The sequence below is a fragment of the Mustela erminea genome, chromosome 9, assembly GCF_009829155.1.
Source record: "Mustela erminea isolate mMusErm1 chromosome 9, mMusErm1.Pri, whole genome shotgun sequence".
NCBI classification, from domain to species: domain Eukaryota; kingdom Metazoa; phylum Chordata; class Mammalia; order Carnivora; family Mustelidae; genus Mustela; species Mustela erminea.
In genome coordinates this window covers 170,193-184,791 of record NC_045622.1, presented here as the reverse complement: position 1 = coordinate 184,791, position 14,599 = coordinate 170,193, and the positions used below count along the sequence as shown (strand labels likewise).

Below are 14,599 nucleotides of genomic sequence, written 5' to 3'. Positions count from 1 at the left end.
CCAGAGTGTTTTTGTATTTTTTTGGTCTATACTCCATCCACCCACTCCAACCACCCACCCATCTACCCATTACCTGTCCGTCTATCCATCCACTCAGCCACCCATTCCACATACCGGGGCCACATACAGAACTAGGCCCTCAGGGAGCAGTGGTTCTCACCCCTCAAGCTTTAGTTTCTGGTGTGCTGGCCAACTCAAAAAGTCTAAATTTGTATTCTGTTTTCACGCTTGTGCTCATGCTTCAACATCCATTTCATTGCTCACCTGTTCATGGGAAGCAAAGGTGCCTTTACTTCAGAATCTCAGTCTGGCTGCCTACGCTCCGACCGTCATGGACTTCTGTCCTTTCCCATGGCTGGTTCCTCACCTTCTCTCTTCACTTAACCAGCACCTCCGTGGAGAGGCCTATTTTAACCACCTAACCTGAAATAGTCCCCAGTTACTATCACAGTGTTCTTTTCATTGTGCCTTTGTGTCTGATACTTTCCATTTGCTTGTTTAATCTGTCTCCCTTTCCTCCATGAAAGCCCTGTGACGGCAGACAGGGCCTTTATCAGGCTAATTTGTCTCTGAATCCCAAAATGGTGCTTGGTACACAGTTGGCATTGATTAAATATTTGTTGAATAAATGAATCAGTGGATTCCTAATTGACTACTTCTTAAACTACTAGAGATAATGATTCATCTTTTCTGAGAAGTTTTAAGTTCTCACATCTGTGAAGATTAAATCAGAATTTAAGATGAAATCTTAAAATTAAAAACAGTTTAGAAATGTAGGAAACATCTGGCAGAGAAATAATTTCAGCATTTGCAGTGATGGAAGGAAAGGTTTTCTCTGAAGTAAGCAGGTTGCCGGCCCCTTTATCGCATCATCAGAAAATGCCTGCCTGTTTTTGTTGGTTTGCTGGGGAACTGGGAACATCTGGTGTTGGGAACACAGAACGTTGCTCATTTTAAAGTAAAGAGTTACCATAACTTAAGGGGTTGGAAATGGAAGAGAAAATGCCCAAAGAAAATGAAGACAGTCTGGAGAAACAGTCTCTTGTCCTTTAAAACAAACACAAACAAAACCAAAACAAGTTTATTTGGTTCTAATCTTAAAGGAACCTTCCTAGAAAGTTTTCAATTTGCATGATTTGCAAATAAGCAGACTTAGGAGGGGAGAAAGAGAGAGAGGAGGGAAAGAGGCAGGGAGGCAAGGAAGGAAGGATCAAAGAACCAAAGAAAAGAAAGAAGGAAGGAAGGAAGGAAAAAGTCAGGGGGAAAAAAAAAAGAGGAAAAAGAAAAGGGAAAAGCAAAGAAAGGAAAGAAGGAAGGAGCGCGCGCGTGTGGCTCCGCCTATTCTGGGTTATCCCGGCCCCGAAAGTGCTGGCGGCCAGACCGGCTGACTTCTGGAGGCCGGTTCAGATCCCTTTAAAGGCGGGGACCCCCAGGTGGACGCGGGGAGAGGCCGGCGGGAGCGAGGCCGGAGCCTCGGGGGACGCGGCATCTCCTCAGCCGGTGCCCGGCTCTGCGCTCCGCCGCGCCGCTGCGCCCGCCGCCCCGCCCGAGCTCGCTCCGCCCCGAGCCCCGGCCCCCTCCCCGCGGGGTCCCCTCGCCGGACGCGCTCAAGCCAGGTCCCCCGGTGGCCCCTGAGTGGTGACTTCTCCCCCGGCGGGCCGGGGAGCCGCTCGCAGAGCTCGGAACCGCGGACGTCCGCGACCCCCGCCCCAGCGTGGTGCGGGGCGCAAGAGTCTGCCGGCGGCCCGTCCGACCCCTGCGCGAGGGGTCTCCGCGCACCCGCCCGCCCGGCTCGCCGACGTGCCTTCCGCGAGAGCCGGTCCTCCGCCGGCCGGGCGCTCGCGCCATGAACCAGAGCCCGGTGTTCGCGCCCCGCAGGGGCGGCTCTCCCCGGCGGGCGGCCGGGGCCGGCGCGCGGCGCAACGAGAGCCAGGACTACCTGCTCTTGGACTCGGAGCCTGGAGACGACGGCTGCCCTCAGCCCCCGCGGCCGGCCTACGGCTACTACCCCTGCCTGTGAGTGCGGGCGCCGCGGGCGGGGGAGCGCGGGCGGGCGGGGGGCGCCGGCGGGGCCGCGCGCCTCCGGACACGCGTGTCCCTCCCCGGGCGGTGCGAGCCTGGGCTGGGCCCCGAACAAGCGGAGGGCGCGCGCGTCGAGGTTTTGTTGCTGGTGAGCGCACCCAGATATGTTGGCCCCGTAGAGCATGTCCTCGGGGGTACTGACCCCTTCAACGGTGGGCAGGTGTTGGTCTCCAGCCCCAGCGGCTGTCCGTCCGCTCAGATCCCTTGTCTCTGCGCCACGGGCACTGGCACGGGCTGGGCCGCGAGACTCGGGGTCTGGGGGAGAGAGTGCCACCCGGCTCAGGGTCCCCGGCGCTGCCTGGCGCGCTCCGCGGGGCCTGCCCCTGCCCTCGCGGGGCGCGTTCGGGCCCTCCCGCGGCCAGACCCCGCACAAGTGGGCGGGTGACAGTGGAGGGGCGACCTGGCCCGGCACACCCGGCCCCCGGTCACCGGGTTAGGTCGGGGACAGGGAAGCGCGGGAAGCTTTCTCACCCTGAGAGCCAGGCGCTGCTCACCAGGGGCGCCCAGGGGGTGCGGGAGACTTGCCAGCTGTGGAGGCGAGGGTGTCGAGGTCGTTTGCGGGGAACTCGTAGCAAATACGGGATTTTACTTAAGAATCTGGAGGTTTTTTGGTTTTTCTTTTGCGGGGGGAGGTTGGGGGTTGGCAGGGGCGGGCAGAGGGTGGAATGAGGGAGAAGCCTTCCCTCCCCCCACGCTCCGGGGAGCGAGCAGGCAGCTGGCAGATAGCATTTCTGCCTCTTTGTCACGTCCCTCGATTGGGTAGCGCGGGTCGCTGACGTTCTTCTCGCACGCGGTTTCCCGAGGAAAGCAGCTCTCAGCCCGCTCGGTACGCAGCTCCAGCGTGTGCGGTGGGCGTGGGTGGGGGGAGCGCTCCCCTCCGCATTCCCCCCCATGCCAGGCTCCTGCAAACCTTTGGTCAGGTCTGCCCAGAGTGAAGACCTGGTGTGTTCCCTTTCTCAGAAAGAGGTGAGCCCCAAGAAATGATGCATCTAATTTTTTCCCCAAGATAGAAGAAAAAAGTTGGAACTCGTTCCACCCATCTCTCTGCTGTACGACTTGAAAGCATTTACTATTACTTTTTCTTCCTTTTTCAAAAATTATAATCTTTTTCACATACCATAGAGTTCACCCGTTTCCATTGTACAGATCAGTGGTTAATAAATCCACAAAGGTGTGAAAAAAAATCACTGTCTAATTCCATGACATTTTCATCCACAAAAGAAATCTCATACTTGACATTGAATTAGGGAATATTTCTATGTCTTACAGCATAGTGCTCAAACGTTAATGGGCAGATGAAATAACTCCCCCTCCCCCAAATCTTGTTAAAATGCAGATTCTGATTCAGTAGGACTTAGGTGCTGCCCAAGATTCTGTGTATCTGACTACCTCTGAGATGCTGCTAGTGCGTAGACCACACTCTGGGGAGCAAGGAGATACATGCCAAGAAAAACAGAGAGGAAGAAAAATAAATCAATCCTGGATATTCTGAATACTGCTATTTTCAAACATGCTCTGAGGGTATATGTTTAAAACATAAGTGAATTTTTTGTATTGGCTTAGACTTGAGACCTACTAAGCCTGAGGTCCAGGTAGCTGGTTGTGTCACCTGTAGCTAATTAAGCAGCTTTTAAGAGCTATGTTGCTTTTTAACAATCAGGCTGTCCTGTAGAGAAAATTTTAATTTTTTTTCACCTGATTGTACTATAATCATTTGTTACTGTGTTGAGAAAAATAATCTGATTTTTGACACTTGCGGTTGTAAATTAGGAGTGAGAGAGATAAAGAGAAGTAGTAATTCCACATCGTCTCCCACGGCTTTCTTCGAACGTGACCCACTGCCTTATTGATGTAGCTCCTTAACATCACCTCCTCTCCAGAGAATAAGCTTTCTCCTCTCTCACTTGAGGAGTCAGAGCTTTTCAAATATGTAGACCAGAGCAGCAGAGATGACCTTTTTAAGGTGTTTTTATTCTTAATGAACACTCCCTATCATGGCAAAGAAACGATCATTAAGTATAGAGTGAACCGTATTCCAGACTGTTAGTTTTGTTTAAATCTGTTATTTCCAAAAGATTCTACGGTTACTTTTCATCACTGTGTGCTCTGGTAAGGTTTTCTGGTTTTTTTTCCAGCTGAATAATCAAGCAAGTACAAACTTTAGACCAGTCAACAGCGCAGCATTTCACACCTACGATGTAGGAGAGGAGCTAAGGGAAGTCACTTCCTTCTGATAGAGAGTACAAAAAAGCCCTTCCTCACAGTCGGACTTGTGATGTCAACAGTGTTCTCTATGTTGCCAGAGTGGGAGGTGTGTTACTTGTGAAAGTGGCAATCATTAGTGCACTGGAGATGAGGGCATCACCATTTTCTCAAATCATTGAGATTTTTCCCTTAGAAGAGCTCAGATTATTGCAAGTTGCCATTTCTGTGGGATAAATTCTTTTTTTTTTTTTTTTAAATATTTTATTTATTTATTTGACAGAGAGAGATCACAAGCAGGCAGAGAGGCAGGCAGAGAGAGAGGAGGAAGCAGGCTCCCCGCTGAGCAGAGAGCCCGATGCGGGGCTCGATCCCAGGACGCTGAGATCATGACCTGAGCGGAAGGCAGAGGCTTTAACCCACTGAGCCACCCAGGCGCCCCAGCTGTGGGATAAATTCTATGACTTTTGGTAAAAAATTCTGTTTCATAGTTTCCTTATGTGGAAAGATTTTTGGGCCATATTATTTATGTCATGGGGTTATTACTATTGAAAATTAGGGCCAATTGTCTTGAGAGAAGTTGCACATATTCAGGCTTTAATAGTGTTTAAGTGGTAACTTCCGAAATACTGTTCAGTGAAAAGAGATTCCCTTTCTCGCTCTTCCCTACATTTAGTCAGAAATCAGTTAGTACTCTCTCTTTTGATTAATTGGAGATGGTGACTAGCAGAACAGGGTCTTAGTCCTTCCCAGGGGCCAGGAGACTTACTTCACTTCCAAGGTGAAAGTTTGCTTCCTGTTTGTTACTTCTGAACATGGGAAGAATCCTGGGCAGAAAAAATAACGTGAAAGGTTTCTAACTCCTCAAGATCTGACTGAAATACAGTTCCACTAACCTTCAGCTTGGAAAGGACTAATTGATTAAATGATTATGAATAATGAAACAGTAGAGTGTTGATAAAAGCTCTTGCAAAAAAAAAAAAAAAAACAAACAAACCCTCTTGCAATGCAGTAGACTGAGATAATCTAAAAAATTTTTATGGCCACAAATACCTCGTAACACTGGATAAAATGTTTAAAAGGATTTTAGAACATTAACTAATTTTGCAGTCAGTCAGTGAGTGAGAAAGGATTATGAGCATGTGCCTGAAGTAAAGCAGTTAAAAGGGAGAGTATAGTCTGTGTTGAACTGAGTCGTAGCTGCCTTATGGATTAAGCATCTGCATGAACACGGAGGTTGGAGTCGAATGCCTGCACGGGACAGAGATGACGCTGAGGCCTTGCTACCAGATGAGGGCTGGAGCTAGGACTGAGACAGGCCTGCCTCTTGCCTAAAAGCAAGCCATTTCCTTAATGAAACGTTAGGCTGGAAAAATGCCACCAGCAATGAGTGAGAACGAGAAACCTGGTTAGTAAGAGAAAAAGAGATCTGCTAAGAATTGGATTCTTTGTGCCTGTGTCATGCCAGTTTCTGTTTTTGCTTTTTTTAAAAAAAAATTAACATATAATATATTATTTGCTTCATGGGTTCAGATCTGTGAATCATCAGTCTTACACATTTTACAGCACTTAGCACGTAGCACATGCCCTCCGCAATGTCCATCACCAGCCACCCTGTCCTTCTCTCTCACCCCCCAGCGACCCTCAGTTTGTTTCCTGAGATTAAGAGTCTCATATGGTTTGTCTCCCTCCTGTCCCATCTTGCTTCATTTTTTCTCTTTGCCCCCCACGACCCCCCACCCGGCCTCTCAAATTCCTCATATCAGAGAGATCTTATGATACTCCTCGCTCTGATTGACTTATTTCGCTCAGCATAATACCCTCTAGTTCTATCCACGTCGTTGCAAATGGCAATATTTCTTTTCTTTTGATGGCTGCATAGTAGTCCATTGTGTATATATACCACATCTTCTTGATCCATTGTTGATGGACATCTAGGTTCTTTCCATGGTTTAGCTATTGTGGACATTGCTGCTGTGAACATGCAGGTGCACGTGCCCCTTTGGATCACTACATTTGTATCTTTAGGGTAAATACCCAGTAGGGAGATTTCTAGGTCATAGGTAGCTCTGTTTCAACTTTTCGAGGAACCTCCATGCTGTTTTCCAGAGTGGCTGCACCAGCTGGCATCCCCACCAACAGTGTAGGAGCATTCCCCTTTCTCAGCGTTGTTTTTTACACCACCTGCTGACCTAGAAATCTTCATGTTGAAAAATACCCCTGAGAACCCTTGAGGAGTAAAGTGCAAAGCTGTCCCCAGGCAGTGGTACCGATCATCTGGACTGCCCAGGGTTTTCAAGGAAACAGCAAGCCCACTGAAGAAATGCTCACTGTAATACGTGACCAGACGCACAAGGAAACGATCAGACATTCTCAACAGAGGAGAGTGGGCAGAGGATGTGATCCCTGGGGAGAATCAGCAGGAGATAAAACAGCAGTTTGTAAGCTAAAGCCCTTGACATAATGTAACAACATGAACGAGAATGTAAAATGGGCGTGAATAAAGTGTTGACTACATATAGCAAGAAATTAAACCTGAAGAAAATAAAAGACCAGTTGTTTAAAGACAGGCAAATAGAAAAATCTATAAATGAAAAATAAAATTTTGAAATAACTGAAGGGGAGGGTTAAAATGCAGATTAACGATAGCATAATTGATGACAATACCCAGAATGCAGAGACATATAAGAATGAAAATATGAACATCATTGAGTTACGGAACAAGAAGATAGCCAGTCCCAGGAGAGAACACTAACAACAAGGGAGAGGCAACATTTGAACAGATCATGGGTAATGATTTTCCAGAAATGGTGAATTCTCATGTTGATCAAGTACATCAGTAGTTCAAACTAGAAAACTAAAACCATATGAACACATCATGTTGGAATTGCAGAACATGAAGGGCAAGGGGAGATATTTAAAATGAGCCAAGATACAAGGGACTTGGAGTAAGTTCTAAAATAAAGATATATACTGTGGGAATGTACTGGCCGTGTATCTTGGTACCTGCTCTACAATGTGTGGCTTGTAAATTCTGTGATTTTTTTTTTTTTAACATAAAAGAAATTGTTCGTGTAATGTTTTACACGACTTTGGTGTTCCGTTGCTGGCAGAATCTCTTTATAATACAGACAAAAAGGGGTTTGTATGCAGCGACTTTGATGCCGGAGAGAATCCTAGTATTCATTACGACCTTTGAAAAAATGGAATCTAGAACCACAAAGCAAAGGCCTAGACTTTGGTTAAGGGTCTGCAGGTTAGAAGCTGCTAGTAGGGGAAAAGGCAATGTAAAACTCACCTTCGCATGTTGCTTCCCCCAAGAGGCCCCATTTAAGGTGGGTTTGTGTGCTTGACAGAAACCACCCATTTTGTTTCCAAACCTCCCCTGGTTTGACATATTCAGCATCTGCTGATAACAAATGATTACCATGAGCACTTTTTTAAGGGGTTGATCTTTGCAGGTTGTGCAGTTACTGCCAGATGTGCTGAAAGGCCCACATTTATTCTGTAACAGAATGTTTATTTACCTCTAGAAGACATTGCGTTTTTTTCTAGACAGTTATGTTCCATGTGTTATAAGAAGTAACGTCATAAGGCAATTCATCCTTGCCTCCTACAGAGTAAATCATAAAAGGAAAACATTTTCTTGAGTCCGTCCTTGTTTTCCCCCCTCTTTTATGAAATATGCTAAATATAATTGCATCCAGTTGGATAAAATTACCATTTGTGATTGCTCTTTGTTTAGGAATCTTCTGGGACTTTCCGTACAGGGAGAAGGGCTCATCTATATGCCCAATTTCAGTTAAATTTTGGTGTCTAAAATTGGTATGCTGTTCAAGACTCTTAAGCCATTGGAATGGATTGAACCACATTTCTTACAGAATGTCTGCAGCAAGCTGATAGAAATGAATGTTACAGATTCGCAAACAGCATATGTGATTGTGGCATAACTGTTCTCTACCTAATTCGGGTCACTCAGCCAAGACCAAGAGGAGAAGTGATGTTAACTAGAGCTATTCACAGTTTACTGCGAGTTTCTCGAAAATATTTCCATGTGTTGAGTTCAAAACTTTGAATACCTACCTTGTAGCAGGTCCTCCCCTGCCTGTTATTCTCATGTAGTAGTTTGCTCTGTGGAGCGGCCACTGGGTTCTCGTAACATCCATTTAATAAGTGGCAGTGCTGGAATTAAGCCATGCTCCGGCTGGGATACGGTTACTAAGTTGCTGGGCTGGGGGGCGGTGCACAGCCCCTACTCAGCATCCTGGGCCCCTGGGGACGTGGTGGCACACGCCCTTGGAGAGCACATGCATCCTTTCTTCTGCCTTTTCACAGGGACTTGAGACAGCACAGGTGGGCTCCGAGCTCCCAAAGCGAGGGGCCGTCCTGTGCTCATTCTCTTTCCACTGAAATCACCCTCTCTGAGGCCTGAGCTTCATATCCTACTGCTCCGTTCACTCGCTTACTAGTCTGTTGGAGCATTCATCTCTGCTGGCCTCCGACCCTGGACAGCAGTAATGGAGGCAGTGGCTGGTGTGCTCCGGGCTTTAGCAGCCTCTGTGTGGGAGCCTCTTGTAAGGGCCTCGGAGGTAGTAGTCGACTCCATCCTGACTCAACAGGCCCATGACATGCACACTTTCATAATTCCCATTTTACTGACAAGAACACAAAAATACCACAGTAGAGAGGTTAAGGGACTTGCTGAAGATGACATGCTTAGAAGCTGACCGAGAGAGGATGGAAGACAGGCAAAGACTCCGCTTATCCAGATAAACAGGGAAGCTGGGTTTTGAAAAACTGCCAGTCTTTGTCACCAAAGGAAAATCATGAATGTCCCAAACCTAACTAATCTGTAGATGACTTACTAATTTTACCAAACGGCCCACAAGCTAAGGATGACTCCTCAGAGGTTACAAGAGAGGAAGCTTGCTTTTATTCCATTTCTGTCTGTCGTGGGGGTGAGGCTGCATCTGTGCAGTGATGCGCGGGGCGGGGGCGGGGGGACGCCAATGCCACAGCACGATCTGCGTCGTTTTTAAAAGCATCGTCCGTGGTATTTCTCTGAAAGTATATATCGTCAGAAGGAATTGCAGTGTGGACAGCCACGTGAAGACTCACTGTCTCCTCAAGACAGGTTTCATCTTTCAATTCCAGTAGCTCTGGCTTGTAGCACGAAACCCTTGCACAAAATTGGGAAGAGATCCCTTCGTGGGAATTCCCACGAGAAGCATCTTGGCAGTTATGGTACTAACCGGAAGTGACATGTTTCTAAAGTTCTTTGTGAAATTCTTTTAGGCAGATACACTGTAACAGATAAAACTAGTTTTTATTGTTACTATGTTAAGTTCTTTTGGACAAGAATTTTGCCATGAGTAGGCTGGAGGGTGGTCAGCAGTGGTGAGATGCTGGTCCCTGGGCACGGTGAGAATCTGGGAGAATGTTTTGTGCAGACACCTTTTCTTGGAAGGACATTCAGGGCCAGACACTGTATTCCATTTTGCAGAATGCATTCATTGCTTTCAACAAATACTTGTTTAAGCTCCTTTAATGTGCCAGGCATCATATGTGGGACCCACAGACACCATATTTCCTTGAATCTCAAGTTCTGTCAGTTGTGTAGCCTGCCCTGATATTTTATATGTGTTCAAAACACAAGCCAAAACACACTTTTGATTAAACTATACTTTAGAGTTTTGCTTTCTATCTATTGAAACGCTCTTTATACTTCATTAGATACAGATTTGGGTCATAGGTCACTCTTATGCACATATAAAATAAAGAAATCTAAACAAAATAAATTTGGTTAAAGAATTCCCCAAGTTCAGGGGCGCCTGGGTGGCTCAGTGGGTTGAGCCTCTGACTTCGGCTCAGGTCATGATCTCAAGGTCCTGAGATCGAGCCCCGCATCGGGCTCTCTGCTCAGCGGGGAGCCTGCTTCCTTCTCTCTCTGTCTGCCTCTCTGTCTACTTGTGATCTCTGTCTGTGAAATAAATAAATAAAATCTTAAGAAAAAAAAAAAAGAACTCCCCAAGTTCCTTCATATCCAGAAAAGGGCTTTCTGAGTCACTTTCCAACACAGAATCTTCAGTGCCCATGTTTTCCCACACAGACTCGTCCTCGGTGCCAAAAAGAACGACAGTGATCCAGCATTTCCTTGAAGAGCTCAAAGAGCCTGTGGAGGAGCAGAAGCCGTGGGTGCGAGGCCGTTGACACGACTTTGCAATTACAGGAGCAAGACGGTTTAGTTAACAGTTCCCGGTGTTCTGTGTGCTAGAGTTTGGGTCAGGGAGAGAGACGACGGGGCAGGAAAGATTACAAGGTCAAGGACATTCGTTCTGGTCTGTCCAGAATTTACAGGGTTTGAACTTTATTCTCTAGTTGGCGTTAAAACACGGACAGGACCGTGACCGTCTTTTGCTTTATTTGTGTTAGTGACCTCGATCCTCCCAGCAAACCCGTGTGGTAGGTTCTGGGATTTCCATCTGTTATGGAGGAAGCCGAGGTTTCAAAAGTGTAAGGGAACTTCCGATTTTATGCCCATCAAGCAGGTGCACCAGGACTTGAGCTCACAGCTGCCAGGTTCTGTGAGCCCCTGTTTGTTCGCTTGCTTGTTTCTTTTTGGCCTCCTCGCCTGTCCTTCTTTCCGTGCCGGAAGGGCACCTCCCTGAGGACAGGGGCCAAGCCTGTGAACAGTCACGGGGGACTCCTGGGATGTTTGTGGAATGAATGAATGGCTGTTTCTTTCACGCAAAGTGACGTCAGTGGGTTGGCCTTGCCTCTGATGTTCTCTCTCTGGGCCTCTCAGGGTGTTGCCTTTGCTGCGAAGGTACCGTTTTTGGTGTTCGCTTTTTCAGAAACACTGCAATATTGGAGTTTTATGCTCTTACAGTTCAGGTCAGTTGATGAATTCTAAGAGTGTTGTGGCATATGCTTGAGCTCTAAAATAGTGTTTATTACATATTTTTAATAATCCTACAATCAAGAAAAGATTGATATAAACTATTTCTTTCTTTTTTTTTTTCATTGTGCTGACTAAACACCCAGGGGGATTTTTCTTTTTTGTTTTTACTAAACTGGTGTGAGGAAAGGTACTTGAATTTTTATGCAAGTTAAATGGAAACAATTTTTAAAAAACTGAACTTCCCAAGACAAAAACACTTTGTATTTAGGAAAGTCTTAAGTCCTTGAATGAAATAATCCAGCTTAAAATCAAGAAAGTGAGAAAGGCATGGCTAAGTGAGAATGGTCTGAAATTTGTATATTATCGATAACATATTGATAACTTTGTTTGGGCTACGTCGTGCCATGGACAGACCTTACAGTAGTCAAAGTCATCTAGTTGATTTTCATTACAATCTGTCTTCTAAAAATTGGATCAGTTATTTTCTTTTTTCTTTTTTTTTTTTTAAAGATTTTATTTATTTATTTGACAGAGAGAAATCACAAGTAGACAGAGGGGCAGGCAGAGAGAGAGAGGGAAGCAGGCTCCCTGCTGAGCAGAGAGCCCGATGCGGGACTCGATCCCAGGACCCTGAGATCATGACCTGAGCCGAAGGCAGCGGCTTAACCCACTGAGCCACCCAGGCGCCCCGGATCAGTTACTTTCAAATTGCTTTACAATCCCTCTTGCACCCAGAGGGACTGAGCAGTTATCTTTAGCCCCTTCTCTTGCAAGAGTCAGAGACGCGCTCACTGGAACATTACAGAGAGAGCTGCTTACTAAAGGAAGACTGCTGCACATTATGTGAGGTGAACACAGAGAATGCATTAGCAGCCTCTTGTCTGAACTCATGTAGCAGAGGGTGAGGATGTGGTCTGCAAACCTGGCTGTATCTCAGAATCTCCTGGATTGTTCTTTTAAAATATAAAGTCCCTAAGAACGATGAAAGTCCCACTAAATCAGAGTTACTAGGAGGATTGCCCAGGAATAACATAAAAAAATTTCCCAGAATTTTGTAATTCTATTGTTTCAGGTACTTTAGATTCTCTCTGGAAACCAGAGGTAGAACTAAACCTAAAATCAAGAAAACCATTGCTGCATATTAATCCAAGAACAAAGCTACAAGATTTAAACATTCATTTTTCTACCTGGGATCCAATGAGCAGATATTATCAGATAAGTTGGGAAATATTATATTTTGAATCAGTTAAGTCCTCCTCAAATGCTACTATATACCAGGTTCTATTGATATATTTGAGGAGAATAAATAATGTGTCTGTATGTCATGGTTGATACAGTGTCAGGAAAGTAATGTAGTATTTTGTGAGAAAGTATATGAGAAAAATGACCTTTCTAGTTTATTTCTTAAAATATGATGCAGTAGTTTTATATTTAAACTAGAGAACAAAAGAATTTTATTTCTATCTTAATATTGACCTTCTTCTTGATTTGGATTATCCATAATTTCAGAAAACATGAAGTAAATTTGTTCTTCTTCAGATCACCCAAGACTTTACGGAATAAAATTTCCCAAAGGGTAAAAATTTTCTTATTAAATAAGCTTACTGTCCCTTAGCTGGATTTCTTTTTTGGAACATCATGAGGTTTTGAAAAACTTTTTTGAAATTCTGCCTCCAACGGCATAGTACAATAGATTACCTTGGCAGTCAGCCTATGACAAAACGACGAGATTCTGCATAAAACTGTGTATTTCTGTGCTCACACACAACGAGGAGAGTAAGACCCAGACTCTGTCTTTGCACACACGTGGGACCGTGCTAGGGAGCAGTGTGGCACAGTGAGTTCTCTTGAATGGCAGGATTCCTGAAATCAGTTTCAGGAAACCACCCTGGACTTGAGACTGCTCAGTTCAATCAGGTCCGCTAGGTTCTCTACAAATGGGAGGTCCCGGACGTGAGTGTGCATTTATCTAATTCACACAAGAAAACGGCCCTCCTGAGGTGGAGTCAGCAGAAACCACAGATGAGGTAGGACTCGCTCAGGGAACTCGTATAAGGGTTAATGACAAGAACATACGATGACTGTAGGAATTATGCCAAGAATAAAGATGGAATCCTGACATGAACAAGCAAAAGAAACTCCGAGACGCGAGGGCATGGTGAAAATACGACCAAGCAGTACAGCGTTCGTAAGTTAATGGTTGAGATGAATAGATCAGGACGTGAGAGAGATGCTGCTAGTCCTGGGAAAAATCCCCGAATTCCACCTTCAATGTATGGTTTCTACTGAATGCGTGTTGTTCTCACACTGTCGTAATGTCCGAAAAGCGTCAGTGGAACCATCCTGAGTCAGGGACAGTCTGTCCTCACCTAGAAACTTCCCTTGGAGGGTATCTGAGGGAGCAAAGAAGTGACGGCGAGCACACGGATACCTTTGGAGTAGCCCAAAGTACCCGCTCTCCTGTAATGATCATTCTAGTTGTGGGTGTAAACAAAGGCCAGAGCTAAAATACTCAGCGATATCCTGTAAGCGGGGAGGGAGTTAACAGATGGAAATCCTGAAGTGGTGTTGCTTGGGAAGGGCGATGCTTTAACTGTATGTCGCACATTTTCAAAGGTGGCCTGTGCGAGAACGCACAAGATAGAAACAGAGTGCGTAACTCCACCAGCCAGCGGAGGGAAAATAAAGGGAAAGAGGAAAATAAACACTGGGAAGAAAGCAAGCAGGGAAAAAGAAGCAAGATAAATTCAAAGCAAAATGTAGGATATATATATGTATCTCATCCATATATGTCAGTTAAGATAATAAATTTAACTGACAGAATTCAGTTAAATTCTCCCCAAGGGGGAGAGCAGATTTACAGAATAGATTTTTCTTAATCTGGCTGTTTTTCATTTAACTACAAGACATATTTAAAACATAAAGACATGAAAAAACTGAACGTCAAGAGAGGAAAGAAGATGTATCAGGCAAACACAAAGAGAAATATGGGTAGGCACGCTAAACCAAAAGAGAAAAATGATTTAAAGGAAAAGCCATTAGTAGGGAGATATAGGAGCACTACAAGATTATGGAGTGTATAATTCATCTTGCAAGTATAAAAGTTAAAAACCTGCATTCCTACAATGAAGTAGCTTTAGAAATAAAAGCAAATATTGAAGGAACTGTAAAGGCCATATTGAAAACCTAGCCTCATAGTAGGAATCTCAATTTTTTGTTAGGTTGAATAAAAAATTATAAATAAGAACACTTGAAAGTTAAATTATCCAGAATAATTTATTAGACATATATAGAATCTATTTAAAGAGTGTTCATTTTTTTCCAAGCATGTGTGAAACATTGAATTTTGTTGAGTTTTGCTGTATCACCTAGCACACAAATTTTACTAAAGGAATTTGTATCTCCTAGAAAAAC

The 14,599-nt window shown here is 45.1% G+C and overlaps 1 protein-coding gene across 3 annotated transcripts in view; it reads left to right on the top strand.

Annotated features, from left to right (window-relative positions):
* The first annotated feature begins 1,345 nt into the window (after positions 1 to 1,345).
* Positions 1,346 to 14,599, top strand: part of TRPC6 (transient receptor potential cation channel subfamily C member 6) — a 102,928-nt gene continuing 89,674 nt past the window's right edge. For 2 of the 3 annotated variants that reach the window (XM_032358688.1, XM_032358686.1), the window contains exon 1: positions 1,346 to 2,016. In XM_032358688.1, the coding sequence (XP_032214579.1) occupies positions 1,847 to 2,016 (170 nt within the window). In that variant the 5' untranslated portion in view covers positions 1,346 to 1,846. Of the gene's footprint in view, positions 2,017 to 10,296; positions 11,179 to 14,599 lie in introns of those variants that run through there. The other variant, XM_032358687.1, reaches the window with a different exon arrangement.